Source organism: Caenorhabditis elegans, chromosome V (genome assembly GCF_000002985.6).
Source record: "Caenorhabditis elegans chromosome V".
In the NCBI taxonomy this organism is placed as follows: domain Eukaryota; kingdom Metazoa; phylum Nematoda; class Chromadorea; order Rhabditida; family Rhabditidae; genus Caenorhabditis; species Caenorhabditis elegans.
The window spans coordinates 4,666,681-4,692,474 of record NC_003283.11 but is presented as its reverse complement, the minus strand read 5'-3'; the positions used below and the strand labels follow the sequence as shown (position 1 = coordinate 4,692,474).

Below are 25,794 nucleotides of genomic sequence, written 5' to 3'. Positions count from 1 at the left end.
TTCCTGGATGACTCAGCGAATAGTAATATTAATATCATTTCAGACACTCCACTAACAACAAAAATGCGCCCGTTCATCCTTCTCGCTCTTCTCGTCTCCGTCACCGTCGCCTTCAACATCTTCCGCGATGAAGTTGTCCCGGAGGAGCAACTCCTGGCGGTTCGTCGTACGACTCGTGATGCTTCCGACAGTAGCAGTGATTCGGATGAGAAGGACGATGCCAAGACTACCGTTACTGTGAGTTTCGGACTTTCAGGCTCACAGGCCTGGCCGATTTTTCAGTTTTTCAGTTTTGCTTTAAAAACAAAAAAAAAATCCAAATTTTTCCGGCGGTCTGGCTACGAACTTCGGCCGCGGCCATGACCGCGACGCAGCGGCGAGCGGAGCGGCTCAAAAAACTGATTTTTTCTTCCTTTTTTCTGCCAAAACGCGTGATTTTTCATCTTATTTATATTTTTAGTCAGTTCTAAAAGCTACGGAAAAAAGGCGAAAATTAAAATACATTCTAAGTTTGAGCCGCTACATTCTCAATTCTATCATTTTCAGGATGGCTCAGGATCTGGTGAGAGCCCTGCCGAAGAGCAGCTCCGTCGTGTGGTTCGGGATGTTGACGAGGAAGCTTCCGGGGAAGGATCCGGCGCCGCCGAAGTGACTTCAGTTCCAGTCAGATTTGTTCGTTCCGTCGATGCCGAAGGATCCGGCTCTGGATCCGATGAGTAAATTACCGCCGCCAAGATCCCTAAAATCCAATGATCTGTACATATTTCGGAGTATTTAAACAATTTACACCCAACTTCTGTTCTTTCTCTTCACGTTCTTTCAATTTTTTTTGCTCAAAGCAAACAAATTTCTAATAAATTATTATGATCTACATATTTATTTATGTAAAAAATACAAAAATCTAGATATTCAAAAGCTCTTCTTAATGGCATCTCGGATGTACTTTGGCGGCTCCTTTCCTTCAATAAGGTCGTCAACGAGTCGAGCAAGAATTCGATCAATATCAGTCTCGACGTATACCATTTGAACGAATCCATCAGATTTTTCAGATTTTTCAGTTGCCGGGCTACCCGAGTATTGAATATTGAGCCGTTTCGATACATAATCCCCAATCCTTGAGATCCTCGACAATGAAAGTCCTCGATTCTCCACAACGAACGCCTGCGATTCATAGTTTTTCAGCTCGCTACCACGAACTTCTCGAACTTTGACTTCTAGATCAAGCCCCTCGTCCAAATATGCTCCGACTCGAACATTTGCGTCGTTTATGATTCCTTCAAGCTCTTCGGCTGATTTGCTCATCCACAACGCACAATGCTTCATCCGCTGTCGCGCGTTGCCAAGATCAACTTGGTTTTTCTGAAAAATATACAAATTTTTATTCAATAAAAAAAAATTAATTAAATTTCAACCTTTTCCGTATAGCTTGCACCTGTGCACTGAACACTAATTGGCCATTCATTTTTCTCGCCGAATGACGTCTTTAGGAATGGAGAAGTTATAGCAGGAAGTGAGTTTCCAACTGAAAAATCATAAATTTTAATTTTGAAATTGAAATTTAGGTGAAAGCGCGCTCCACGGGCAAATGAAAATGCCCCGCCCATAGGCGTTGAGTCTCGTTAGGTAACCCCGCAAAACCAGAAATTCAAACGTATTCAACGATTTTTCGTTTTTTTTTCTAATTTTTTTTGTTGTTTTTAACGATATATTATGTTCGATTTTTAAAAATTTTTTTTGCTAACTTGCTTAAAATTTTTTAGAAAAAAATTACGTCTTCTTGTTTTTTTTGCCATTTTTCTAAACATTTAATTTCAATTTTCTAGAAAAAAACTCGATTTTTGGAAATTTTCTCAAAACGTTGAGCATTTTTCTTTTTTTTTAGAATAAAATTATGTTTTCTTATGATTTTTTCCTCTCAACATTAAATTAAAAACATTTTTTAAATAGATTTTTCGATTTCCGGAAAATTGAAAATTTTAGTTGTTTCTTGAAAGAAAAAACTGAAAAATGCTCAAAAACTGATGAAATTGGCAAAAATAATTGAAAAATTCGAATTCCTGGATTTTCCCGCCAATACCTAACGAGACCCAGCGTTTTTTGGGCGGAGCATTTTAATTTGGCCGTGGAGCGCGTTTGCACCACATAATATTTCGTTTTTACCCAAATAGGTCAGCGGAAAATGGCTCGAGTCATCTGTAAACGGGATACACGTGGATTGATCAATATTCAGAGCTTCGAGAATTGCGGCCCGAGCGAAATAAGAAGGTGATATCGGCTGACATCCTGGAAATAGATCTACCAGCTGCTCGCGAATCATTTTCTGCACTACGACAGGGTAGCCGACGAGATGAACCACGTGGTTTTGCTTGTCAATTCGCATTAATCCCTGCTGTGCGAGGTATTGAGCGTGTTCTGAATTTTTTTTTTCGTGAAATGGAGAAAGATCTGTGAATTTTGCAAAAAGCAGCGCGTCGCACAGAAAAAGAGGCGGTGGCCATTTCGTAACCCTGTGGCACGGTTTTCCACTATTTTTTTCTGCTTTTTTTCAATAAATTTTCGATGTTACTACTGTGAAAATTCATTTGTCGATCTTTGAATTTTGCAAAATGCGTGCATTAATGCAGGGATCGATGAATGAATATTCACAGTAAAAACGAAACTTTATTGAAAAAAAAAACAAAAAAAATAGTGGAAAACCGTGCCGCGGGGTCGCAAAATTACGCTCCGCCTCTTTTTCTGTGCGATGCGCTCCTTTTTTTGCAAAATTCGCAATAAATTACTTGAAGGTTTTAATAGCGGAGTTTGCTTCTTCCCGGCGTGATGCACAAGATTCGGAAGGGCGAGAGCATTTAGCAGACCGTCTTTTTTCGCTCGAAGTTCTTTTTTCAGCTGGGAAATCGATTCTTTATCGGCTTGCTTCCATTTCTGATAGGTTTCAAACCATTCGTCATATTCGTTTTTCACTTTTTCCACGTCTACTGTGAGATTTCTGCATTCCAACGCAATTTTCAGCTGATCAGTTTGCTCGAAGACATTCCTCAAGTCGACTAGTGGATCTACAACATGAACATCTGCTCCGCCGACGAAACGGGCGGCCAGATGGGACATTCTGACTAGTTGGCGGTAGGGAATCATATCTCTGGGACTTAAACATTTTTGCTTTTAATTATTGGATTTTTTAAGATAATTTTTAGATAATCAAATGATAGTTTTCTAACTTTCAGGCCTCAGAAAAAAAGTTTTGCGCCGATCAATTTATGTACAGAATGAGAATAAGTTGGTGTGTGAAGGAAGGAGTTAGGGCAAAATTGAAAAAGAGTATCGGGGTAGAAACATGGAACCGCTGGGGAAAAGTGTGGAACAGGGGATTGAAATAATATCCGAACTAAAAAGCCGTGTGTGTGTGGAAAATTAAACGTGAAAAATTAACAGAAAAAAAACAAACGAAAAAGAAACTAGGCAAATTAAATTTACAGCGAGTGAATGTACACATATACTACTTCACAAAAAAGTTATAACAAGGAGTTTAACGGTAAAATTTTTTAAAATTAAATTATTTAAACAATTGAAACGGCGACACTGGGACATCATCATGGGAATTCACTTTTTCGCAACAAAAGTGTCCTCTTCGTCCTCGTCGAAAACCTCTTGGCCTCCGTAGTGGTCGTAGTCTTCATCGTCGCCGAAATCCTCATCCATTTCATCGTCGTATCCCGAGTATTTGCGAGAAGAGCATCCCGAGATTCCGCGAGAGCGTTGCTTCTTGAGAGCCTTGCTTTGGCCGGCAGTCTTTTGCTTCTTTACAATCTCGTCTTGCGCTGAAAATTTGAGATTTTTGATAAAAAAAACTGTTAGTGTTTTGGAGGACATTTTCCCTATCGCGCGGCTTTTCGCAAGCCACCGCACGCTTTTTTTTTCGAACGAAAAAGCGAGCTGACTTTTTTTTAAAATTATCATTCTTTATCGCATATTTTGGTCGTTTATCCCAGAGTATTGCGTTAATTAAAGTATTTTTTAAGCCGATAGAAGCTCATTTTGGTCATTTTTAAATTTAAATGCACATTAATCAACGAAATAATGTGAGATAAACTATCAGAATGTGCAAACAAGGATGATAAATCGAACAAAGTCAATTTCCGAGCTTTGCAACTCGGAAAAGTTGTCAAAATTGGCCGAAATTTTGAACTTTTCATCACGAATTTCTTTCATTTGAGCTTGAGCTCCAGCACCCACACTTGGAACGGGGGACGGTTGCGATCGTGCCGGCGCCTCCATTGCTTCCGATGACTAGATTTGGTGGAGTTGTGGAGACCTGATCCTTCGCGGCCGCAGCCGCCGCCTTCTTCATCGAAGTCAGCGAGCTCGAGTCGATCGCAAAGCCGATTGGATCTTTCTTGGCCATTTCCTTCTCCGCCTGAACTTCTGGATCACTGTCATAGTCATCGTCGCGTGTGAATGGCATTGGCATTGTTGGGGGTGTTCTAGAGAAAAATGGGTTAAATAGAACTGAAAATTAAAACAAAGGAGAAGCATAAAATGGCAAAAAAGAGCCACTTGGATAATTGGTATATAGGAAAACGGCATAAATTCATAAAACAGGAAAATAAATGTAAAGCATTATAAAACCCATTGAGGAGTATCATGTTGGTATATTATAAATTAGGTGTGATATGGTGGACGAGTGTTCTGGTGTCCGTATTCTTTGAGAATTTCATCGAGAAGTTCCTCTGTGAGCGTGTATTTTGTGTCTTTCGTTCCTTTTTTCGTCTGTCCGAGACCTTTCATACGAGCCTGAAATTGTTCTTGTAAAAAAACTTGGATTTTCTTTTGCAAATTCTAAACCATACACTTGTCATCGCGTCAAGAATAATATCCGAAACATGTTTTTGAGCCGCCAGCGAGATCATTCTAGTCACTCGCGGATCCGATCCATCAACACCGGCAGACTTCAAGAAGTGCAATGTTACAGAATCGGGAATCGTCGGCGGATAGTCGGCGAGCTGATTGATGAACTCGTGTGTGTCGTCTTGCGATGGATTTTTCTGAACATTTTCCAGCGTTTTCTGCACAAATTGTTGCTGATTTCCGGTGAGAGGCTTGTGCAACGACGATCTGAAATTATTTGTTAATAATTTTTGTCTTGTCATAATGTCATTAACCCTGAACAAAAACAAACCTTAAATTTTGAACAGATGGCTCAAGAGTGGAGTAAACTTGTGGAGCTGCTGCTGGCCGCTGAAAATACTTTAAATCGGTTAATTTTAATCAATTAAATCGATAAAAAACCTGTGGAAGTGCGGGTGGAGGCATCAGGACGCTTTCTGTCGACGAAGAAGGCTCATATTGCTCTGGATCATTCATTTTTGCTGAAATTCGGGAAATTTTTGAATTTTTTTTAGGTTGAAAGATAATTTAAAGCGAGTATTTCGTTGAAAAGTTATTACTAATTTGTTTAAACATATCTTTACAATAAAAATTCGTATTTAAAAGCTCAAAAAGTTCCCCCAAAAACCAATGGCAGCGGCACGAGGGTTTAAACTTTAAAAAAGTCTCGTGGTGCGGCGCTCCGCCCACTTGCAATGTGCGGCGCGCGTTTTCGTAATGCGTGCGCACACAATTTTGGTGAACGCTTTCGTGGCCCTTTTCTGGTAATAAGAGGGCTAAATCAAACAGAATTGGGCGAACGCACGTTGAAAATTTTGATTAAAATTAATTCTTCAATTAATTTAGTTTTAAAAATTAAAGTTTAAAAAGTTTTTACTATTTAATTCCCGGTAATCATCGTTAATTCAAATGTTTCTAGACAACTTTAGCGGTTCAAAAATCAGAACATGAATATTTCATCAAATTCGTAAAGTAGCTGTAATACGCTCCCAAATTAATATTTCAGGGAAATTTTAGAAAAAAAGTCTGTATTATAGGGGCAGAGAGAAACTGTCCAAAAACGCTCCGCCCCCGAACCCGCGGGTCTCGTTAGGTATTCGGCGGCAAAACCGTAAATTCAAATTTTTTTGATTAGTTGCGTAAATTTCGCTAATTTTCAAGCATTTGCCGTTATTTTCAATGAATTATAATGTAAAAATTGATTTTAAAAAAAGCAAATGGTCAATTTCACGTGAATTTTCAAACATCGTTAATGTTTTGGCAGAAAATTCTTTAAAAACAACGAAAAATGCTTCAAAATTGCCAAAATCCCGAAAATAGTTGAAAAAGTTTGAAAAAACCGCTAAATACCTAACGAGACCCATGGTTCAGGGGCGGGGCGTTTTAAATTGGCCGTGGAGCGCGTTATCTCTTGTGATTTTCAGCGACCCAAAACTTTAGGTCTATACCACTCTGGCAGCGTATATCTCGGTTCATTTGGAAAGAATCAAAAAATTATTAACTAGAAAATTTTAGATTTTTAATTGATTAGAATTTTGATTTTTAGTGTACTTTCAATCAGGGGTGGGCGGCAAATTGTCGGTTTGCCGATTTGCCGGAAATGTTTGGTTCCGGCAATTTGCCAGCTTGCCGATTTGCCGGAAATTTTCATTTTTTGGCAAAGCGACCATTTGCCGTTTGCCGGATACCCATTTGGCGGAAGTGTTGAGAGGGATCTATTTTTAAATCGGCAAACCGGAAATTTTTGCAGATTTGCCGAATTTTCAAGAAAAACCACAATTTGCCGAAAATTTTCGGCAATTGCCGTTTTTCAGCAAATTCGGAAAATCGGCAATTTGCCGATTTGCCGGACATTTTTGAATCCGGCAATTTGCCGATTTGCGGGACATTTTCAAATCCGGGAATTTGCCGATTTGCCGGACATTTTCGATTCCGGGCATTTGCCGATTTGCCGGTCATTTTCAAATAAGACAATTTGCCGATTTGCCGGGCATTTTCAAATACGGCAATTTGCCGATTTGCCGGACATTTTCGAATCCGGCAATTTGCCGATTTGCCGGAAAAATCTTTTGCCGCCCATCCCTGCTTTCAATGCAAATTATCAATTTTCGAAAAAAAAATTCAAAATAAAAGTGCAGTGACGTCAAACAATTCTCTTGCAACTATAATTATATTTCGAGAATTGGTGCAAAAGCTGTCATTTTCATGATTCTGCGATCTAGCAGGACTATAAGTATACTTGCGTCATGCCTCAGCTCTGCAAATTGGTGTCAGGCTGTCCCATTATACTTTGATCTACAAAAAATGCGGGAACATTTCTCCCAAAAAAAAATTTGACGACAGCACGTTCTTAATCGTGCGAAATCAGTTGAGATCTCCGTGTCTTGACTCCCGCATTTTTTGTAGATCTACATAGATCAAACAGAAATGAGACAATCTGTCACAACGTGCAATTAGGGAAAAAAAGGAACTCTGATGTCTAACACAAAATCACTTTATTCAAAATTAAAACTGGAAAATTAGTATCATGAAGGATGAGATTATCATATCTGCAAGAGTATCTGAGTCGAGATGGACGTGTGGGAATTAATCATTGGGATAAACCGGGTCAAGTCTTTCTGCAGGAATTTCTAATTTTCAGCATCCATCTGTGCATCCGTATCGATCTGTAAACAAATCACATTGTTCCAGTCTTTCACATTCTATAAACGCACTAGTTTATCCCACATTCCCTGATAGTCATTTTGAGGAAGACTACGGTACATGCGACGTGGAAGAAGACGAGATCCACCGATCCGAGACCTGGAATATTGTGGTGAACGGACGTTGGGCAACGGCTTAAACCATGCGGCGCTGCGATCGATGCGTGATTGGGCTGATGTGACATCTGAAAAGTGGAGTTTTGAATTGGGACATTGTTTGGCGTTTAGAGCTTTGATTTCATTTTAGAGAGCCAACTTTGGCTAAGTACACCCAGTTCCCGATATTATTATTATTACATAGACGTCTTAACATGAGACTTTCCCCCATATCTTACTCCCTTGGGTCTCGCCACGCAGACTATGCATTACTGTATCTGGTGTTGATTTTTGGGCCGCTATTGTTTTATTTTCTTCAAACTGATATGGTTCTCAGGTTTCGACGCGAGCGAAAAGTTTTGCACAAAATTTTAGACTTAGGCTTAGGATTAGGCTCGGGCTTAGGCTTAGGCTCAGGCTTAGGCTTAGATTTAGACTCAGATCTAAACTTAGGCTTAGGCTTCTGCTTAGGCTTATGCTTATCCCCCAAAGTTTAGGCCTAGGCTTAGGATTAGGCTTAGGCTTAGGCTTTGACTTAGGCTTAGGCTCAGGCTTAGGGTGTGCGCTTTTATGGATTACTATCGCTTGCCACATTCTGCGATTTTGCGTGTTTTTTCTATTATATGTGGATTATAATCGGAGTGTAAGTAAAATATATTTTAGGACGCTACAGTACTCATTAAAGGCGCACACTCTTGTGTGCCAAATAATTTGGTGTCGAGACCTGTTACTGTATCACTTAAAGTCGCATTCTCTTTTCCAAACAGTTCCGATCATTTCTCAGATCGCAATTTCCGAAAAAAAACTCACCGAAAGTAGCGAGGAGCACGGCGACGAGAAGAAGAGCAGCAGCGAGGAAGCGCATTTTTGTCAACCACAAGAATTGAGTGAGAAACGAGTGATTCTGAAGAGTATTTAAACTGAACTGCTGGGGTGTACAAGCTCTTGGGAGCACACGCACGTGAGCCAATTAGCGATAAGACTGTCTGGGGCGACGGAAAATAGGATGAGTCAAGGAAGTAGGAAAACGAGAGAAATGGAGGAACATTGTATAATGGCTTGGGAAATGAAACGTGTGTGGGTGACAGTGGTGGTGGTGGTACAGCTAATGAGATTGTTGTTGTTCGCTTTGCCGAGTGTTTCAGAAATCCTTTTTTTTTTTTTTGAAAAAAATGGAAATGGACGCATCCGGTCTATTAGTCAAACGTCAACAATGCTCTTTTATAAATTTAGAATTCTAAAAAAAGAAAACGCCCGTTAATTCTTGATCAGTCCCCGCCACCAAATCTCTAAGGATTCCTGAGTAAGTCAGGTTATGATGTGATTCCCTTTTGAGACGCATAAATGTACGAATGAATCACATAAAGCTTCTCCATTGAATGGGCGGAGTCGAGATTAGGTAATCCTGTGATCAAAAATTATAGGTTGGAGGGGGGATGGAGGGGTGGGTTTTTATTTCTAAAGGTTGCAGAATTTCAAATTTTTAAAGGAAAATGCACTGTTATAAGAGTCGTGATTAAAATTTGGAATTGGAGAATTTTTGCTTGAAGTGATTTTCAGCGACCCAAAACTTTAGGTCTATACCACTCTGGCAGCGTATATCTCGGTTCATTTGGAAAGAATCAAAAAATTATTAACTAGAAAATTTTAGAAACATAAATAATAAAAATTATGTCAGTTGAAATTTTTTTTGATAAAACCCAAAACAGCAGATTTAAAAGTTGCCAAAGTTAAACTCGGGGGCAGGAATAAAAAATTAAATAGTGTTTACACCAGGGGTAAGCGGCAAACGATTTGTTCCGGCAAATTGGAAAATCGGCAAAGTGCCCTTTTTTTTGGAATTTTCAGAATTTCAGTTTTAATCGGCAAAATTGTACGCACCCTATGAATGATCCTACATTTATTTTGAAAAGTAAGCAAATTCTATGAAAATATCTAAAGAAAACGGAAAAAAATTCAAAAAAACACAGTTTTAAGTGTTTCCGTCTTATAAAAAAGTCCCTGTAAAAATTTCCGGCAAATCGGCATTTTGCCGTAAATGGAAATTTCCGGCAAATCGCCGAACCGGCCATTTGCTATGTTTTGTGGAATTTTTAGGCAAAAAAGTTTGCCAAAGGGATCCATACATGTAAGAATTCTCTAACTTTATACTGCTACGTAATAAGCCCCTAAGCAAACGAGATGGCTATGTTGTGCCTACTATTTTCAGATACTAGATCTAATCGAAAATTAATTGTTTTCGTTGGAGTTCCTCCTATTCAAAAACTATTTTCTGTCCAGAACATGCTCTGAACTTGAAAAAAATGGAAAACAAATTATTGGAAGAAGTGCATGTTTTCAAAATATTCGGAAATAGGTTATAACGAAGTCGACACGTTCAAATTACAGATGATAAAGGTATTCGGCATGATTATAGGAAAATGTGACGTCTCACGTGGCCTGAGAACTTTGGCGGCCACGGTAACAAATTTAGGGCAGACGGCTGAAAAAGGTCACTCCGAAATAATGCACTTAGGTTGGCTCGAAAATTTTGAAAGTACCGCCAAATGATAGATCATGTTTGATAACCTAAAAAGCCATAATTTCAAAAGAAAACCGAAAAGAAGCAAAAAAAATTAATGATTTTTTAACCGGGACTTATTTGAACCCCCTATTCCCAATCACCACCAGACTTTGAAAAAAATTCAAAAATAATTTCAGAATAACTGCCCAGAATCACTCTGTTTCTCTTTCAATTCCATGCTGAAACCCTGTAACAAGATTAGAGAAGCCTACCAGACTCACCCTAGAATAAAATATACGGAATTAGTGGAATTCTAGTTGAAAATGCTTCTGGCTTAAAAGGTCTGGTGGTGATGGGCGGTTCTCAAGTCAGGCTAACAAGCGCATAATTTATTCCCGTCCGCCTCTTATAACGAAGTTTTCTCGCCTTTTTATGCAACGAAACCCTACGAAAAAGCTAGAAGGCCAGAAGCTGTACAATTATGAAATGTGAAATTAGAAATTCGAATGAAGAGGCGGTTATTTGTTCGAATTCTGCGAATTTCCTGCGACTACACTATAATTATCTTGATTAGAGTATCCTTATAGGTTTGAAGGGGGAAAAGAGCACGAGATTAGTTGTGCTCGATGAATTGGAATAGACTGAAATGGCACACAGGGAATTTGAAATTTGAAATCTTTTTGTCTGTGAAAAAAAGGAATATTTATGATGGCAGAATTTTTTATTTGAAAAAATAGATCAACGGGAGCAACATGAAGAATTTTTGTTACTGTATGGTTACTGTGTTCATTAAAAACAAATGTTTTTGTGTATTAAGGGGATAGTGGAGAGGTACTGTAGGGTTACTGCTGGATTACGGTAGTTTTGGAAAAAAAATAGTGGTTTTCAAAGGGATTGCGTTTGGGTACTGTAAAGGTACTGGAGTACTGTGGAGTTTAGATTTTTAAAAATTTCGGTCAAAATTCTGGCACATTATCAAGATTTCTAAAAAAAAGCTTTACTGCAGGATTGAACCTCTAGAATGTTCAGAATGTTCGGTATATCGACTTCCAAAAATGTGATTTTCAGAAAAAAATTTGAAAACTTAGAAATTGACATTTTTAAAATACTTATAAATTAAAAAAATTCGAAGAATTTTTTGAAAACTTTTGTGCGTATTTTATATAGTGGGTAGTCCAAGATTTTCTTGATTACAAGTCTAGAAAATTTCTGGAACTTCAGAAAAAGTACTTGGAAACTCAAGAAGTCTGAAGAGCTGGAAATTGGATCTTGAAGAATTTTAAAAGTACCCTTCATTCAACTACGGTTTTGCTGTCAGACAACCAATAAAATGTGAAGCATTCAAGTAATATGATTCATATTGTTTTCCAGATTTTCCAGAAAATGTCAGAAAAAATGTCAAAGTGACATGAGAGGAAAATGGCTCCGCTTTTTACCCAGCCTATCCGCCTCCTCCGCAACAAATTGCTACCTTTGTTGCCGGATATAGCATCTTCCGGAAATTGGTTCTTGGGAAGGGGTAACAAAGAAACGGAAGTTTGAATATATTGGAATTGGAACTCGAAATTATTTATTTGAAACAGGAAATTCAGAAAACGTTTTTTTAATGCAGAGAACATTGGAATGACGTGAAGTGAATGCTGTGCAAAGGTAAAAAATAATAATTTCACCGAAACAGAAAACAAAAACATGGATGAGCTCAGATGAGCTGGGCGAATTCGTAAAAATACAATTTAAAATAAGACATTAATTTTTAAATTTAAGAAGATTAAACATAGATCAGAAAAATAAACCATATGCCTTATTAGTCACGTATCCCACTGTGTTAGATTTTTTTTTCACTATGTTAGATTTATTTTAGGGCTTAGGCCTAGGCTTAGGCTTAGGTACGGGCGCAGACTTAGGCTTAGGCTTAGACTTAGGCTTAGGCTTCGAGCATAAGCTTAAGCTGAATCTTAGTCTTGGGCTTACTCTTAGGTTCAGGCTTAAGCTTAGGCGTAGGCTTAGCTAAGGCCTAGGCTCAGTCTTAGGTTCAGGAGTAGGTTTAGGCTTATTCTTAAGCTTAGGCTCATTCTTAGGCTAGGCTTAAGCTTCGGCTTAGGCGTAGGCTTAAGCTTCGGCTTAGGCGTAGGCTCAGGCTTACGTTTTAGCATAGACTTAGGATTAGGCTTATTAGTGAATTTTCAGAAATTATAATACCAAATCCATAAGTTCAATAATAACAAATTTGGGTAGGAAAGAGTTTTTCTTGCCTACGTAACCTGTAATGCTGAAAAAACGAATTCAAATTAAGAATTTTCCGCTGGATCTTCCAGAAAATATTCCATCAAGATAAAGAAATGTCAGCACCAGACCATCTAAAATTCATCTGCAATTTTCAGGTTTTTTTTCAATTTTTTAATAAAATTTTATAACTTCCTCAATACCCAATTCTTGGCGTCAACAACATCATATTCTTGTTTTGCAATTTGAATTTCAAATTTTTAGAATTTAGTTAGGAAATGTAAATTTCAAAAGTCTTGTATTCGTACTACTAGGTGAAGCCCTAAACAACTCTATTTTAAAATTTCGAAACCTTTGATGATGCTTTTTGACCATTTCGAAGAGTCCGTGACTTTTTTGCAATGTTTTAAATACTGGAGATCATGAAAAATTCAAGGGGGAAAAATGACATATATCAGGTCGTGGCATGATTAAATTGATAAATTGGCTTATAGTATGTTTCTAAGCAAAACTCATTTTACATCAAAGTTCAGGGTAAAGCTATAATTTATTAGGTTAGTTTTAGAAGCAAAAACTACAAAAAAAGTGTCAAAAATATATAGTTTTGGAGAACAAATCATAAAATCTCACTAAAAATTGGAGTAGTTGAAGCTCAGAAAACTACCTTGGTTTATGTTCACACCGCTTCGGATTCACGAAAAATAAATAATTCTGAGCAAATAATAATGAATATTCGATGAATCTCTGTGAAATAGCTATAGACATCATTGGGACCAAATAGCCCCTATGGCAATTTGAATCAAACTTTTCCAATTTCCGGTTTGAATTTTCCTGGTTTGGAGACCAGATATACATAGTTTGTTAGGTTACGTTAAAATTCACATGATTTTTTTTTCAGAATTAAATTGTGAAAAATTGTGAACAAGTTTTCGAAATTAATGAAAAATCCTGTATTAAAAAGTTCCTTTAAAAACTAAATTTGCCAGAAATCGGTGAACTTTGGCCAAATGCTGTGCAGAAGTTGATCTCGGTTTTTAACTGCATGGTCTCTGTTATATTTCAGAGTTTGTGCATTTTTGCCAATTTTCGAGAGAGAAAAACCAATTTCGAGAGTTAAAAAAAAACTTTTAATTTTAATAAAACATAAAAATGATATTTTCCATTATAGCTCGTAATCTGTACTGCCCACTAAGTTTTTTATGAAAGTATAAATTAAAAATTAAGTTCATTTTTGAAAACTGAAAAATTGTTGTGTTTTTAGAATTCCAGAAAAGCTCTAAAACAATATTTTCATGTAACAATTAATTTCTGAAAAATACCGTGAATTTTCTGAAATTTTTTTCAATTAAATTTCTGAAAAATACCGGTTAGGTGAGGAAACTATCAAAAAGTTTTTATAATGCTAACATGATTCACGAAAACATATTGGCAAATAGGCAGGGCAGGCACGTAGGCAGGCTTACCTACCTGCCATTTAAGCCTTATAGTTTGAAATTAAAATTGAGGTTTTTTAGGTTTGGATATTACTAGAATATTTAAAAGAAAAAGTAGAAAAATAAATATTTCCCGTCTCCAAAAAAAACGAAAATCTAAAAAATGAGAAACCATCGTAATTCTTATATTTCTTCTAGACACCTCTTACTCTCGGGACCTCTCAATGAAATTTGAGATGGGCGAACCTAATTGGAATGATGAATAAGCGGGGGCTCTGGATCACATAGGTAGTGGTTCTTGATGTTTGAAAAATTCAGATAAAAAAGAAACGGAAGCAACGTGCAAATAAGATTTTAGCAGTGTTGCTTTCCAGAGTATATAATTAGATGGGCAGTTCTTGAAACACATTGAAAAACGTAAAGAAGTGAAATGATACTGCGTAAGCTACTCGAATTTGAGAGATCGGCGCACTGATGTTGTGTCTACTCGGCACGACTAGTGTATTTTCTCAGGAGACAAATTAGTAGTACGGAATATAGAAAACATAATACTAACAAAACGCTAATTTTAGTATTCCAGGGGGTTCGCACATGGGAAAGGAATATGGAAATAACTAAAAAAAAAAAAAATAGAAAACAGTGATTTAAGGAGGACCAACGGTTCGGGGGATTTTGAACGTATAGACTCAAAATTGGCTGAAATGAACGAATTTCGTTATGACACTTTTAGAAGAGTCTAGGAAGGGCAAGGTCACACCATGGGTAGTTCCAAAAATACCAAAATTAAAAAAATCATTCCTTTTTTTTCAGCAAAGTGCTGCATAAAAATGATATGTAAACATGTATAAACTAAAAAAATACTCATTAAATATTTAAAGAAAAAAACTTCCACAAAAAGTTCAAGGAAGTTGTTCGAGTGTAGGCGCTGGAGATAAATATAGATGTTCAAGTAAATATTCTGTGAGAAATAGCGTTGGTACTGGAGTACGTATTTTTGAGACGTCATGGATGGAAATAGGATCAGAATAAGAGAATTTAGAATTTAGAATTAAAGTTTAGTTGCATTACATAGTCTTATAAATTTGAAAAAGTTGCAGATAAATAGAGTCTTAACATTTTCTAAAAGAAGTTTTCGATGAAAGAAAATGGAACTCTAAAATAAAACTTAAAAAAAAAATTTTTGGTTTCAAGGTGCAACAATTTATCACGTGATATTTCAAGGCAAATGCAACTTCCAAACATATCTCCAGAAATGCATCATCACCACACAGAATACATTAAGTGATCATAGAGATTTCTTTGCTCATCATAAATTCAATATATAGTTGAGGGTGGAATCGGAAATTCATCGAGGTATCAAATAACGAAAGATTGAAGATTGAACATTAATTTGGTTAGGTTTTGAAACTATACATACAAGGAAGCAAAATTGTTCGATAGCTATTAAGAAGCCATGAAATTGGAACAATTATCAATTTTAAACCGAACAATTATAAACCGAGCAATTATCAGCTTATGTTGAATGTTTTTAAGGTTTTAGGCTGCATTAAAAGCAACAAAAAAATACAGAAATTTCAAAAATTCAAAATCAAAAAAGGGTAGGCGCTAACCAATCAGCTGCGTGAGCCACGCCCAGTGCACTTCGGTCATTGGCCGGCGCCATTTTTTGACACAATTTAGCACATTCTACATGAATTCTTGTGGAACATCTGGAAGGACGTTTCCGAGGAAATTCTCAAATTAAAATGTACAAAAACATATTTCAAATTAACTGAATGGCGCCAATGGATTTCAATAACTTAACAAAAAACAACCGAAAATTTTAGAACAATTTTGAACCCTTTCTCATCATTTCCCTATCGCAATAAAATTTACACGTTCCCCAAACTTGTTCTATTTTTGGAAAAAGAAGGGTGCTATGTATACTTCTCATCTCATTTCAATTCAGTTTATGTAGTTTACACCCATTTCTCTGGAAAATGTGCAAAGCTTTTAGACTAGAAAATGTAAATGTGTGTATATTTGGGTGTGTTGGATGAAGATGCAAAAAATAGCGGGGAGAAAAAGATTTTGTGAATCTGAAAATAGTTTGCTAGAAATAAATCTGAGAACATGTGCCTAAAAAGTTTTTTTTAACAAGAAACTTTTGGAAAACGTACACAAATGCATATTTCTGTTTATTATAATCCAATTTTTTAAATTAAAAGTTAACATTTAATTTATTTTTGTTGAAAAGTTCAAAAAATAACCCCAAACCGGCTTTTGAACAACAATAAATATTATTTTCAGATTAAACAAACATTTTCCTACATTTCTAAATTAATTTTTCTCTCAAAAAGTTGAATTATCAAATTTGAATAAAAAATTAAACAAACTTCCTTAAAAAATTTACACGTGAGCCAGAAATTATAAAATTACAAACTTCACACTATACATAAATTATTTTTAAATATCCTCCGTTTTTTGAAATTAAAATCAATTTCTATCAATGAACGGGTACGAGTTCTTGGAACAAGCTCATCTGAGCATTTTTGTGAGTTTTTCTTGTTTTTTTTGGCTCTTATATGAATCTGATTTGGTGAGCGCCGTGTTGTGAGAGCTTTTAATAATTTTCAAAATATTTTCTCCTGTTTCAGAACGCAACTCTTGGAGCAGAAACCTCCGATCCATTTTTCCTCAACACTTCAGCAGCTGGAAATCCGACAAAAGGCACCGAAAATCCTCCAGTGGAAGGTGGATTTATGGCATACTTGATGTTTGCATTGAGTATCATTTCGTGCATCGGATATTACGTATCTTCATCAGTCTGTGCCTATATTGCAATTCGGAATAAAAAAAGAAAGAAGCAACAGCAAATGATGGAGAATAGTCCTGGAGAGACTACTACGCAGGGACCACAAGTTGCTGCTGGACCATCGGCTGAAGGAGCTGGACCGGCACAAGCTTCCAAAGAAAATCAGACCGGTTCAGAGAAGGATGAGAAAAAGGAAAATTGAACGGGTTTATGCATTCGGAATAAAGTTTTCTAGTTTTCAGGATGTTAAGGGAAATATAAATTAAGAGTGCCCATTTTTGAAAGTCTTAGATTTGTTCGTATTGTGTAATCGTATTTTTCAATGTTTCATTTGACACAAGAAGCCTTCCTCAAGGCCCTCTGTGAAAAAAGCTGCTCAAGCAGTTACAAGGAGATTATTCAAGTTTTCTTTTAGTATTTCCCTCCGATTGAAAGTTATGCAATTTGAAAGTGAACTTTGTGAACTTTCAAATTAGATTACTAAATTCAGCAGCAGCGGAGCATTTTGAACTAGGAAAAGTTCGTCTGAAATTTTTTCAGTGTATATTTCACTCTTTTAAAGATTTGTCAAATTGCTACACATTTGGAATTTTGCACTTTTAGTGATTTCAAGGTTATCTAAGGGTACGCAAACACCCTGGAAGTTTTTTGGAAAATTAAAAAAAACGGGATCACCACCAGGCAGTGTACCTGAATCCCAGATCCGCAGTGCATAGCACTTGAAGAACGGATCGTCCTTTAATCCTTTTTTTATCCTTTTTCTTAACAATTTCTCGATCGAGTTGGGTGAAAAAATTTCTGATATAAAAAAAAATTGAAAAAATTAGATTTTTCAAAAAGCTCTCAGAGTGTTTGCCTACCATTGAACTTATCTGCCTTGCCTACAGCCTTAAAATCACTAAAAATCTGTAAAATTCCACATTTGGAGCAATTTGACAGACCTATAAAAGAGTGAAAAAATGCATTGAAAAAAATTTCAGAATTTCAGATATTCAGATTTTTTTAATTTAAATTGTTCCTCCGCTGCTAATATTTTCGTAGTGACCAAATGCAAAGGTTCTCGTTAAAACGACATAAATTTCATTTGAAAGTCTAAACACGTTCCCTGTTGTAAAACTCGAAATCGTGTTGAATATACATCAATCTGTATGTAGTTAGGAACTGAACAAATACCACAGGATTATACATATATGGTTCAATTGATCACATATTATGTTAGTACGTGACACATATTAATACTTCACAAATAAAACACCTCTAGAACATTGAAACTTCGATTGTTCAGCTTCAGACTTTCAATGATTTTATTCCAAAAAACTGTGGTTTTCTCACTTTTTGCATTCGCTACTTCGCTGATTTTAGAGAGCGAAGACGTTCGGGATTGTGTCAAATGGATTTGTTCGGACGCTTTGAAAACTCCAGACGGCTGCATTAAAAGAATTAAATACGTTCCGGTTGGTTCTAAAAAGTTTCCTGTCAACAAATAAATGATATTTAGGTCGATGGGCCCGTTGAAATCGGGAAGACTTGTTTTTCAGAATCTATAAAAAGTGTCTGTAGAATATTGAAAACCAAGGATACTGAGAAGAATTACAATACGTTTCTCGATGATATTACCAAAATAACAGCAAATGAATCCGATTGCTATGATCCTTTTAATGTATTCAAACAATGTAGATTGGTCCAATTTGGGCGAAATGCCCTCCAAATGCTTGTGGATTATAACTATCCTAATAAAAATGTTGATGCTAAACATGTTGCAAAAATAAGCAAACAATGTCAAATAGTTAAGGTGATACATCAAAGCTGTCGAAATTTAAAAAAATCTTAATTAAAAATCAATTCCAGAATTTAACTGATCACTGTACACCATTTGATTCATCCGTTGACTTCATCGTTGAAGGCTGTGACGTCATTAACCTGAAACAAACTTCGTTCATGGATTGCCTGTCAAAACTGCGTAAAACTAACCCGAATCTGTCGAAATACACATGTGAGAATTTTGATATTCAAACCAAAAACATAACTACTCTCAAAAGAATATTCACTGCCGATAAATGGTGTATGGAATGGATTATGAGGAAGCATTGTGGAGAATCGTCTGTAGTGGATTTCCAGAAAAATGCAGCAACGTTTGTGATTAATATTAATACTACTCTCAGCTTTTTCTCTGGTTATAATTCTATATGATTGTGTTGAATACATTTGAAATCATTTTTTCACGTTTTGTCCCTCTTAAGGTATCTAGGATTTCGAAGGCCCGGCGTTTGGTTTTCCGGTATTTTTACCATTAAAAAAAAAACATTTTAAATTTTAAAATGTTTTTAAAATTTTAGTTAAATTTTAAATTTTAAAATTTTAGTTCGCCAGTAGATTCAGGCTCAGCCCCTTATCCCGTAATGTTTTTAGATTCAGTTTTTATAATCAGGCTCAAGCCCAGATTTGAACTTGATACATTTGGGTTCAGCTATTCTGATTTTGTTTTTAGCTACACTCCCGTTTTAATTTGTTTTAAATTTAAATTCACCGAAAGTAGTAATTTCTAAGTTTCCACCTATCATAATTTTGGAAGTCAAATTCCAAATTATTTATTAATTATTTGAATTATTTAAATTCAGAATTTTTGGCAAAACACTGAAAATTTTCAAAAATCCAAAAAATCATATTCTATTATGGCCAACTTTTTTAAATCTTTGTTTTCCTTTATTGCAGTAATTTAATTTCTGGAGTATAAAAAAGTCATTCCATCTGATCGGGGCGTGATGAAACAAGGAAAAAATGCAACTTTAAGGTACTGTGGAAGTACGGTAGGAGTACTGTAGAAAAAGACACTTCCACATAGTTGTAGTTTAAAATATGGTCGATGATTCAATAGTTTCATGCAGAAAAGATCAAACTTCAATACATTGTTTTGCCATGAAGATCAATGAAGAATCATAGTTCTAAAATTGTTCTTTCAGTTTTGGTCGAACACGTTCAATGTATAGCCTAAAAATTTGAATTTACATCTGCACTACCATCCGATTTTCAATTTTTTAATTTTTTTTCGGAAAATTTCCGGTTAGAAAATTATCGAAATTTCATCAAATTTTGCTTGAGTCGATGAACAAAAAATAGAAGAAAAAATATAATTTAATTTCCAATTTTTATATGAGGTATTAACAAGAAGGAAAGAGTTTGAGATTATTTTTTTTTACCAAAAACGAGATTAACGGGCAGAGACATCGACAGTATAATCGTTGCACTTTCATTTCCCGCACCTGCGTTCAATATTTTTTGATTAACAATGTCTATTTTATATGTTTTCACATTTTTATTGATTTTTCCGTTTTGCTCCGGATTGCGATCTTGCACAACCGAGGAAATCAATAACCTTGTTACAAACTGTTCTACTTATGAGACTAAACTCTCCTGGATTAGAAAATTTGAAATATCTACTACAGAAAAGTTAACAAAGACGAGAAAATTATGCTTACAAGCATCGGCAAGTTTTAATCACAGCGGAGAGCCTTTTCAAATTTTGAAGATTTTTAGAATTGCTATACTTCCATAAAATGCCAAGAATCTGTTGAAAAATTTGAGAAAAGTCGACTTGACTGTGACAAAGACCAATTTGTTATTGGCGGTGTTCCAAATTGTATTGAGTGGTTTTTCAAAAAAATTTACAATGCGAATTATAATGAATGTCTCCTGGAAAATGATTTCCTGACGGTATGTTTCTGTTTTTTTTTTTCAATTCATACATTATTGCATCTTTTTTTTTGGCGAAAAATATTTTTTTCCTAAAAAATGATTGAAAAAACTATAAGAAGGTAAAATTTCGTTGTTTTAAACTGAAAACTATGTTTTTTTCAATTAATTTTTTTTTCAAAAAATTACACTCAAAAGTATTAAAGGGCAATCCGTTTTTCAAGAACTATGAACTTCGGATCTGGGATTCAGCTACACTGCCTGATGGTGATCCCACTGGCCTTTAATTTAAGCCACGTTCTAGTCGGGGACTGTGACCGATAACTACAATAAAAATTTCAATTTTACAAAATTCGTTCCAAACTTTTCGAAAAAAAACAATTTTAAACCAAATATCGAAAAATGAAAATAATCGATCCCTTGATTGCCAATTCATAGAATTTCTCATACCCATCTCTTTAATTTGAAATGTTCAGTTCAATCTAACTACCCGACGTGAAGCCTTTACATTTGGAAAGCAGTGCGTCTTGAAAGTTTTAAATGAAAGCCAAGAGTGTGATCCAGAGGCTGTTCAATTTATAACTGAAAATTATCTGCAAATAGTTGATTACCTAACGATTAAATCCAACGATTGCCAGGATGTTCATTCTCATTATCACAAACTTCATTGCGATTTGATTGATGATGAATATAATAAAGAATATGAGAGATTGATATGGGGTGATAAGAAAGTTGAGGATACTGGCTTGTTCATGATACAACTAGGCCGGGAACTCATTGTAAGTTTCCGAATATAATGTTTAAAAAATTTTTCGTTCCAATTTTTCAGGAATGCGAGTCTCACTCATGTCACAATTCTGGTGGCATTGAAATCGGAAATTTGAAAGAAGAAATTTTGGCGATGGAAATCTATGGCAGAAATTATTCGTGGAAATGTCTGTACGACATTAGGAGACCCTCAATGAAGACTTTAATGGAAAAGTTATTGTGCCTACGTGATAGTAAATTAGGGGACGATCAAGAATGCCGGAGAAAATTTGTTGAAAAAATCTGTGGAAATGGAAATGCCACTGAGGGAACTGAAACCCCTATGGTTACAGAATATTACACGGATGATTGAATGAACTATTATTTTCTAAAGTTTGTGCATCATGAAAAGCTTTGAAAAAACATAATGGAAGCGGAAATTTAAGTTTCAGGATATAAAGTTTATATCTGAAAACTTTAAAATAATAAAATTATCATGGGATTTTTGGTTGGAAGCTTGTTAAAAAGGAGATTAGTGGCTGTGGTTTTTATTGCCCAAAGTGCCAGAAAAGAGTCGTAAAATAAAATAAATTTTTTTTACGATTAGCAAATTTAATAAGGGCTGAGTTATTTTGAACTCCCACCTATTTCTGGTTTTTCTTTTTCATAATTTGAAATATTTTTTATCACATTTTCAAGCAGTTTTTCGTAAAAAAAACTTATTAAACCATAAGGAATTCACTGAAACTAAAAATTGCGGGAAACTGACTGAAAATTTGGCAAGCCAGGTTTCAACTTCAAAATTGAAGAATAGATAAAAAACAAAGCCAGAAAATTTGGGTCATATATTTTTTCAGATAATCAAAAATAATTAGGCCTTTTTTCAATTTTTGAAGTATTGAAAAAAGATCCAAAAATTTTATAAAAACATTTCTTAAAAATCTATCCGCCAAAAACAAATTAATGAGGTGCATTATCTGATCAGTGATTTCTTAGACTTGAATTTTTGACTCCACCAATTTCCCACATTACTATTTAAAAAACGCCCCAGATTCTATCATTATGGTCTAAGCTGTCCGTACAATTGAAGTACAACTTTTTGTTTCACTTGAAATATCAAAAAATATAGTTTTCTTCAATTTTCAGCGTAGCACTATATCATGCTTTCACAAACCATTTGAAATTATAGATTGCATGTCTGAAATTGAACATTGAACTGAACAAAGTTTATACTCGCAATCTTGCAAAGGCGTCTGCCTGAACACTTTTTAATTCCTTAATTATAATACTATATAGAAGCTGATGTCATATTTGGGATTTTCGGCTCAACCGCAATTCAGTTCTTCAAACCCGAAGTTGGCGATAAAATTCTCAAATTGAAATGTTCCGAGAGGTCAGTTTTGCAGCTTTAATTTTTGTGACAACCATAGGACACAGATAAGCTTTTGAATCAAAAATAGCTCGTTTTAAAGTCATGGGGGTCCTTTTCTTGGTTTAATATAATTGAAGCTGGGTTCGTTCATTGTAAAACATAAATGCAATGAATTTTGATCTCTACTCAAAAAATGTTGTTTTGCTACTTTTGTCAAATGTTCTGTCTGGTGTTTTTGTTCGTTGAGAATTAGGAGAAAACCGAAACTTCCATAGTTGATTTCAAGTTAACTAGCATCTGATTAATTTCGATCTTGGCCATTTCACTTTAACTAAAAGTTGTTGTACATTCTGACGTTTTTATACTCTAGACATTCTGTATCCAATGACAAACAAAATTTCCATACATCACTTCCTTTAGATTGATATTTAGTTTGCTTTTCACAATAAATCTCAGTAATTAGACAAGAACAAGCGCATGATTCAGTTGTAACTGATGATTTGAGCAGTCTTGTCTGGGCGCTCATTTTTGTGACAGAATCAATTTCACTTCTTTTTGGTCTCACTAGTCAGTGATTTGCTGAAATATACTCTATTTTTCCGAGCAATAAGTGTTAATTTAGGAAAGTTGGGGGAAAGTTTCGACTGGCGTACTCCAAACTGAACTGTAAATAATTTGAACTTCCTCCGAAATTTTTTGAGAAAATTTGAGTTTCCCGCCAAAAAGTTTCTCACGTGATACCAGGCTGTCCTATCACGGTTTAATCTTTAAAAAAATGCGGACATTTTATGCCTTAAAAATGTGACGTCAGCACGTTCTTAACCATGCGAAATCAGTTGAGATTTCTGCGCCTTAACTCCCGCATTTTTGTAGATCTACGTAGATCAAACCGAAATGGGACACTCTGACACCAGGTTTTTCCGTAAAGTTGACTTTCCAGCCAGAACTTTCTCTGTTAATTTCAATTTCCCTCTAAAAATTTCCTCAGAAAATTTGATTATCCCTCAAATTATTTTCTCAGTAAATTTGAATTTCCACCAAGTTTTTCAGTTTGAAGATGAAATTTGCCGTTAGAAATCTCTTCCAATTATCCGATTTTTTTCAAATTTTGATCTGAAATGTTCAATTTTTTCATTACTCATTACAAATGAAAAATGTTGTTTGTTGAAAAAACAAAAACAAAAGTCAAGAAACATCTGCCTATTGTTTGAGCATTCTGATCAGCAAAATGTCATTCCAACTTTTTACATTTTAGACTGATCTAACATTATTGTCTGAAATTTGAGATACTACCATGAATTCTACAAATACCACGCCATATACAATATCTGACTGGCCAAATGCAGCCGCAGCAGTTTTAATGATTACGGTAGGTACATTTAAGGAAACTGTAGAAGTGGACTATTTTTCAGAACACTTGTATTGGATTCTTTTTCAACTTTTTGATCATCACCAGCTTTTTCACTGACAAGAAGCAAAAAACTTCGTTCAATTTGGTATGTGTCTTCCGTTCCATCAACAATGTTGCAATTATATTCATTTTAACTATTGTATACATTCCAGCAATTATCATGTAAGTTGAGAAAGTAAAATGTGGAGATTTTGTCAAAAAATATTTACCTTGTTTAAACGTTGTCAAAACATTGCCAAGATTTGGTTTCAGAGCCCAAATTTAATTTAAATTTTGCCACAAAAAACTCTGAAATATTCAATTTTCTCGTTTGAGTTGAGCCATTTTTTTTTCATATTTTCCCATATTTCAGTGGCGAATCCATATATCATCCAATGGTAGAAACAGTTCTCTTGACTACAGCCATGAATCTAAAAGTGTACAATGAATTTCAAAGTATCTATCTCTCGATCAATCGCCTCGTAGCCATATATTTTCCACTCAAATATAATTTTCTGTTTGGTATCAAGCTTACACTGGCATTTCATTTCATATACTACCTGGATCGTGTTAGAAATGTTACCTTTGAAAATATAGACCGATACAGTAAGTTAAACTATTTAAAATCAGTGCTAAAATGAAAAAAAACATTTGTTTTAAACTTATAGCTAAAAAGTGGTAATTGGTGAACTTTCGAACGTTTATAAAAATATTTTGGAATCTCCGTTTTCAAAATGTTGCCAATTTTCAAAAATTTATGTAAGAAATATTATACATAATTATTCATTTTTCAGAAGACTCAAAGTTTATGCTTTTCTCTGTGAAACACCTGGCTTACGGTGGCGTCTTCGTGACTCCAGATGGTATTTTCTACTGGTCTCTCGGTCTCCTTATCTTCCCATTTTTTGTAAACATATTCACATTTGCAAGACTTTACTATTTAAAGAGAAAAACAAACCAGAATGCTGCAAATTTCAAAGACATCAAAAAGAATATGGCATTGTTCTTTCAAATTATTTTTCAAGATTCCTTATTCTTTATCAGTGTTGCCTTTACCATGAAAATGAAGTAGGTGATCTAGGTTAGTTTTGGGAAATTAGTTTTAAAAGTTTCAGTATGCTCATCGACCATCGTTTCTACTCATTCTTCAGTCAAACTTTCCTATGGCAAAGCATACATGTCATCGATGGGTAAGCTGAAGCGAGGCTAGGCTAGGCAAGACGAGGCTGGCGAGGCTAGGCAAAAGTAGGCAAGACTAGGCGAAACTAGGAGAGGCTAGGCGAGGCTAGGCTAGGCGAGGCGAGGCTAGGAGAAGCTAGGCGAGGCGAGGCTAGATGAGGCTGGGTGAGGCGAGGCGAGGATAGGCTGATGCTAGGCGAGGCTAGGCAAGACACGGCAAGGCTAGGATAAGCTAGGCAAAGTTTGGAGAGGCTAGGTGGAAGTAGCCATGGCGAGGCAATTCTAGGCAAGGTTAGGGGAAACTAGGCGGAGATAGGCGAGGCTAGGCGAAAGTAGTCGAGGGCAGGCAAGGCTACGCGAGGCTAGGCAAGGCTCGGCGAGGCTATGCAAAAGTAGGCGAAGCTAGGCGAGGCTATGCAAAAGTAGGCGAGGCTAGGCGAGGTGAAGGTAGGCGAAGCTAGGCGTGGCTAGGCAAGGCTATGCGGGGCAATGCGAAACTAGGCCAGGCTAGGCGAGGCAAAGCAGTTTCAGACAGCACCTTATAATATACAATTAATGATTCTTTTTTTTAACTTTATTTTCTCTATTTCCAGGATAATAATGCTGTTATTCAACGAAGGCTTGTCTCGTAAGAAACGTGTCACATCTATCGAAGCATCAAAGAAACACACGTCAACTGCGGGCCCGGTGATTCAGACACCGACCATAGTCACTTGATTTTCAGCTTTCGTGATTAACCCTATGCACTTTCTATATTCATTAAGCACCTGTTGTTAAGTAA

The 25,794-nt window shown here is 35.8% G+C and overlaps 9 protein-coding genes across 12 annotated transcripts; 5 read left to right on the top strand and 4 right to left on the bottom strand.

Moving 5' to 3' along the window:
• Nucleotides 1-42: 42 nt before the first annotated feature.
• Nucleotides 43-870, top strand: cpg-8 (Chondroitin proteoglycan 8; the record flags this gene model as incomplete). 2 transcript variants are annotated; one of them, NM_071863.8, is made up of 2 exons in its annotated part: nt 43-237; nt 547-870. In NM_071863.8, 2 exons carry the CDS (start codon nt 64-66, stop codon nt 718-720), a joined length of 348 nt encoding a protein of 115 aa, NP_504264.1. The 2 variants fall into 2 exon arrangements, with proteins under 2 accessions (NP_504264.1, NP_872155.1); NM_182355.5 differs by lacking the exon at nt 547-870 and having other exon boundaries at nt 64-363.
• Nucleotides 864-3,145, bottom strand: K03B4.1 (Seryl-tRNA synthetase). Its single transcript, NM_071862.6, has 4 exons — nt 2,781-3,145; nt 2,161-2,412; nt 1,413-1,522; nt 864-1,359 (listed from the first exon to the last, which is right to left on the bottom strand). Exons 1-4 carry the CDS (start codon nt 3,133-3,135, stop codon nt 910-912), a joined length of 1,167 nt encoding a protein of 388 aa, NP_504263.1. The 5' UTR covers nt 3,136-3,145; the 3' UTR covers nt 864-909.
• Nucleotides 3,146-3,240: 95 nt separating this feature from the next.
• On the bottom strand, nt 3,241-4,481 carry K03B4.2 (HUN domain-containing protein). The gene is made up of 2 exons (NM_001392502.1): nt 4,234-4,481; nt 3,241-3,818 (listed from the first exon to the last, which is right to left on the bottom strand). Exons 1-2 carry the CDS (start codon nt 4,466-4,468, stop codon nt 3,601-3,603), a joined length of 453 nt encoding a protein of 150 aa, NP_001379949.1. The 5' UTR covers nt 4,469-4,481; the 3' UTR covers nt 3,241-3,600.
• Nucleotides 4,482-4,575: 94 nt separating this feature from the next.
• taf-10 (Transcription initiation factor TFIID subunit 10) lies at nt 4,576-5,372 on the bottom strand. 2 transcript variants are annotated; one of them, NM_071859.5, is made up of 4 exons: nt 5,287-5,372; nt 5,177-5,244; nt 4,848-5,112; nt 4,576-4,791 (listed from the first exon to the last, which is right to left on the bottom strand). In NM_071859.5, exons 1-4 carry the CDS (start codon nt 5,359-5,361, stop codon nt 4,660-4,662), a joined length of 540 nt encoding a protein of 179 aa, NP_504260.1. In that variant the 5' UTR covers nt 5,362-5,372; the 3' UTR covers nt 4,576-4,659. The 2 variants fall into 2 exon arrangements, with proteins under 2 accessions (NP_504260.1, NP_504261.1); NM_071860.7 differs by having other exon boundaries at nt 4,577-4,791; nt 5,177-5,235; nt 5,287-5,366.
• Nucleotides 5,373-7,362: 1,990 nt separating this feature from the next.
• Nucleotides 7,363-10,505, bottom strand: nssp-51 (Neuropeptide-Like Protein). Of its 2 annotated transcripts, NM_001269118.2 has the most exons (5): nt 10,467-10,505; nt 8,493-8,586; nt 7,729-7,771; nt 7,599-7,686; nt 7,363-7,550 (listed from the first exon to the last, which is right to left on the bottom strand). In NM_001269118.2, the coding sequence occupies exons 2-5, from the start codon at nt 8,545-8,547 to the stop codon at nt 7,515-7,517; spliced, it is 222 nt and encodes a 73-aa protein (NP_001256047.1). In that variant the 5' UTR covers nt 8,548-8,586; nt 10,467-10,505; the 3' UTR covers nt 7,363-7,514. The 2 variants fall into 2 exon arrangements, with proteins under 2 accessions (NP_001256047.1, NP_001379950.1); NM_001392501.1 differs by having other exon boundaries at nt 7,365-7,550; nt 7,599-7,771.
• Nucleotides 10,506-16,282: 5,777 nt separating this feature from the next.
• Nucleotides 16,283-16,873, top strand: K03B4.6 (uncharacterized protein). Its single transcript, NM_071857.5, has 2 exons — nt 16,283-16,374; nt 16,478-16,873. The coding sequence occupies exons 1-2, from the start codon at nt 16,330-16,332 to the stop codon at nt 16,835-16,837; spliced, it is 405 nt and encodes a 134-aa protein (NP_504258.2). The 5' UTR covers nt 16,283-16,329; the 3' UTR covers nt 16,838-16,873.
• A 995-nt stretch (nt 16,874-17,868) lies between these two features.
• On the top strand, nt 17,869-18,847 carry K03B4.8 (T20D4.11-like domain-containing protein). Its single transcript, NM_001269116.3, has 3 exons — nt 17,869-18,089; nt 18,134-18,427; nt 18,484-18,847. The coding sequence occupies exons 1-3, from the start codon at nt 17,934-17,936 to the stop codon at nt 18,823-18,825; spliced, it is 792 nt and encodes a 263-aa protein (NP_001256045.1). The 5' UTR covers nt 17,869-17,933; the 3' UTR covers nt 18,826-18,847.
• A 1,040-nt stretch (nt 18,848-19,887) lies between these two features.
• Nucleotides 19,888-21,459, top strand: K03B4.9 (T20D4.11-like domain-containing protein). The gene is made up of 4 exons (NM_001269115.4): nt 19,888-20,119; nt 20,170-20,346; nt 20,802-21,104; nt 21,155-21,459. Exons 1-4 carry the CDS (start codon nt 19,922-19,924, stop codon nt 21,443-21,445), a joined length of 969 nt encoding a protein of 322 aa, NP_001256044.1. The 5' UTR covers nt 19,888-19,921; the 3' UTR covers nt 21,446-21,459.
• Nucleotides 21,460-23,738: 2,279 nt separating this feature from the next.
• srx-77 (7TM GPCR serpentine receptor class x (Srx) domain-containing protein) lies at nt 23,739-25,730 on the top strand (the record flags this gene model as incomplete). The annotated part of the gene is made up of 6 exons (NM_071856.3): nt 23,739-23,813; nt 23,857-24,017; nt 24,208-24,440; nt 24,629-24,902; nt 24,950-25,024; nt 25,607-25,730. 6 exons carry the CDS (start codon nt 23,739-23,741, stop codon nt 25,728-25,730), a joined length of 942 nt encoding a protein of 313 aa, NP_504257.3.
• Nucleotides 25,731-25,794: the final 64 nt, after the last annotated feature.

What these genes read in the sequence shown, in the direction of transcription:
- K03B4.1 (NM_071862.6), bottom strand. Translation starts at nt 3,135, where the DNA reads ATGATTCCCTACCGCCAACTAGTCAGAATGTCCCATCTGGCCGCCCGT. An exon ending in TCCGCTATTAAAACCTTCAA is followed by an intron (nt 2,413 to 2,780) that starts GTAATTTATTGC and finishes AAAAAAATTCAG; the next exon opens with AACACGCTCAATACCTCGCA. An exon ending in GTGCAAGCTATACGGAAAAG is followed by an intron (nt 1,360 to 1,412) that starts GTTGAAATTTAA and finishes TATATTTTTCAG; the next exon opens with AAAAACCAAGTTGATCTTGG.
- K03B4.2 (NM_001392502.1), bottom strand. Translation starts at nt 4,468, where the DNA reads ATGCCAATGCCATTCACACGCGACGATGACTATGACAGTGATCCAGAA. An exon ending in AACCGTCCCCCGTTCCAAGT is followed by an intron (nt 3,819 to 4,233) that starts GTGGGTGCTGGA and finishes TCAAATTTTCAG; the next exon opens with CGCAAGACGAGATTGTAAAG.
- taf-10 (NM_071859.5), bottom strand. Translation starts at nt 5,361, where the DNA reads ATGAATGATCCAGAGCAATATGAGCCTTCTTCGTCGACAGAAAGCGTC. An exon ending in CTCCACCCGCACTTCCACAG is followed by an intron (nt 5,245 to 5,286) that starts GTTTTTTATCGA and finishes ACCGATTTAAAG; the next exon opens with TATTTTCAGCGGCCAGCAGC. An exon ending in CCATCTGTTCAAAATTTAAG is followed by an intron (nt 5,113 to 5,176) that starts GTTTGTTTTTGT and finishes AAATAATTTCAG; the next exon opens with ATCGTCGTTGCACAAGCCTC.
- nssp-51 (NM_001392501.1), bottom strand. Translation starts at nt 8,547, where the DNA reads ATGCGCTTCCTCGCTGCTGCTCTTCTTCTCGTCGCCGTGCTCCTCGCT. An exon ending in CGTGCTCCTCGCTACTTTCG is followed by an intron (nt 7,772 to 8,492) that starts GTGAGTTTTTTT and finishes TCCACTTTTCAG; the next exon opens with ATGTCACATCAGCCCAATCA. An exon ending in AGGGAATGTGGGATAAACTA is followed by an intron (nt 7,551 to 7,598) that starts GTGCGTTTATAG and finishes ATTTGTTTACAG; the next exon opens with ATCGATACGGATGCACAGAT.
- K03B4.6 (NM_071857.5), top strand. Translation starts at nt 16,330, where the DNA reads ATGAACGGGTACGAGTTCTTGGAACAAGCTCATCTGAGCATTTTT. An exon ending in AAGCTCATCTGAGCATTTTT is followed by an intron (nt 16,375 to 16,477) that starts GTGAGTTTTTCT and finishes CTCCTGTTTCAG; the next exon opens with AACGCAACTCTTGGAGCAGA.
- K03B4.8 (NM_001269116.3), top strand. Translation starts at nt 17,934, where the DNA reads ATGATTTTATTCCAAAAAACTGTGGTTTTCTCACTTTTTGCATTCGCT. An exon ending in AAAGAATTAAATACGTTCCG is followed by an intron (nt 18,090 to 18,133) that starts GTTGGTTCTAAA and finishes AATGATATTTAG; the next exon opens with GTCGATGGGCCCGTTGAAAT. An exon ending in AACAATGTCAAATAGTTAAG is followed by an intron (nt 18,428 to 18,483) that starts GTGATACATCAA and finishes AATCAATTCCAG; the next exon opens with AATTTAACTGATCACTGTAC.
- K03B4.9 (NM_001269115.4), top strand. Translation starts at nt 19,922, where the DNA reads ATGTCTATTTTATATGTTTTCACATTTTTATTGATTTTTCCGTTTTGC. An exon ending in AATTATGCTTACAAGCATCG is followed by an intron (nt 20,120 to 20,169) that starts GCAAGTTTTAAT and finishes GAAGATTTTTAG; the next exon opens with AATTGCTATACTTCCATAAA. An exon ending in AACTAGGCCGGGAACTCATT is followed by an intron (nt 21,105 to 21,154) that starts GTAAGTTTCCGA and finishes CCAATTTTTCAG; the next exon opens with GAATGCGAGTCTCACTCATG.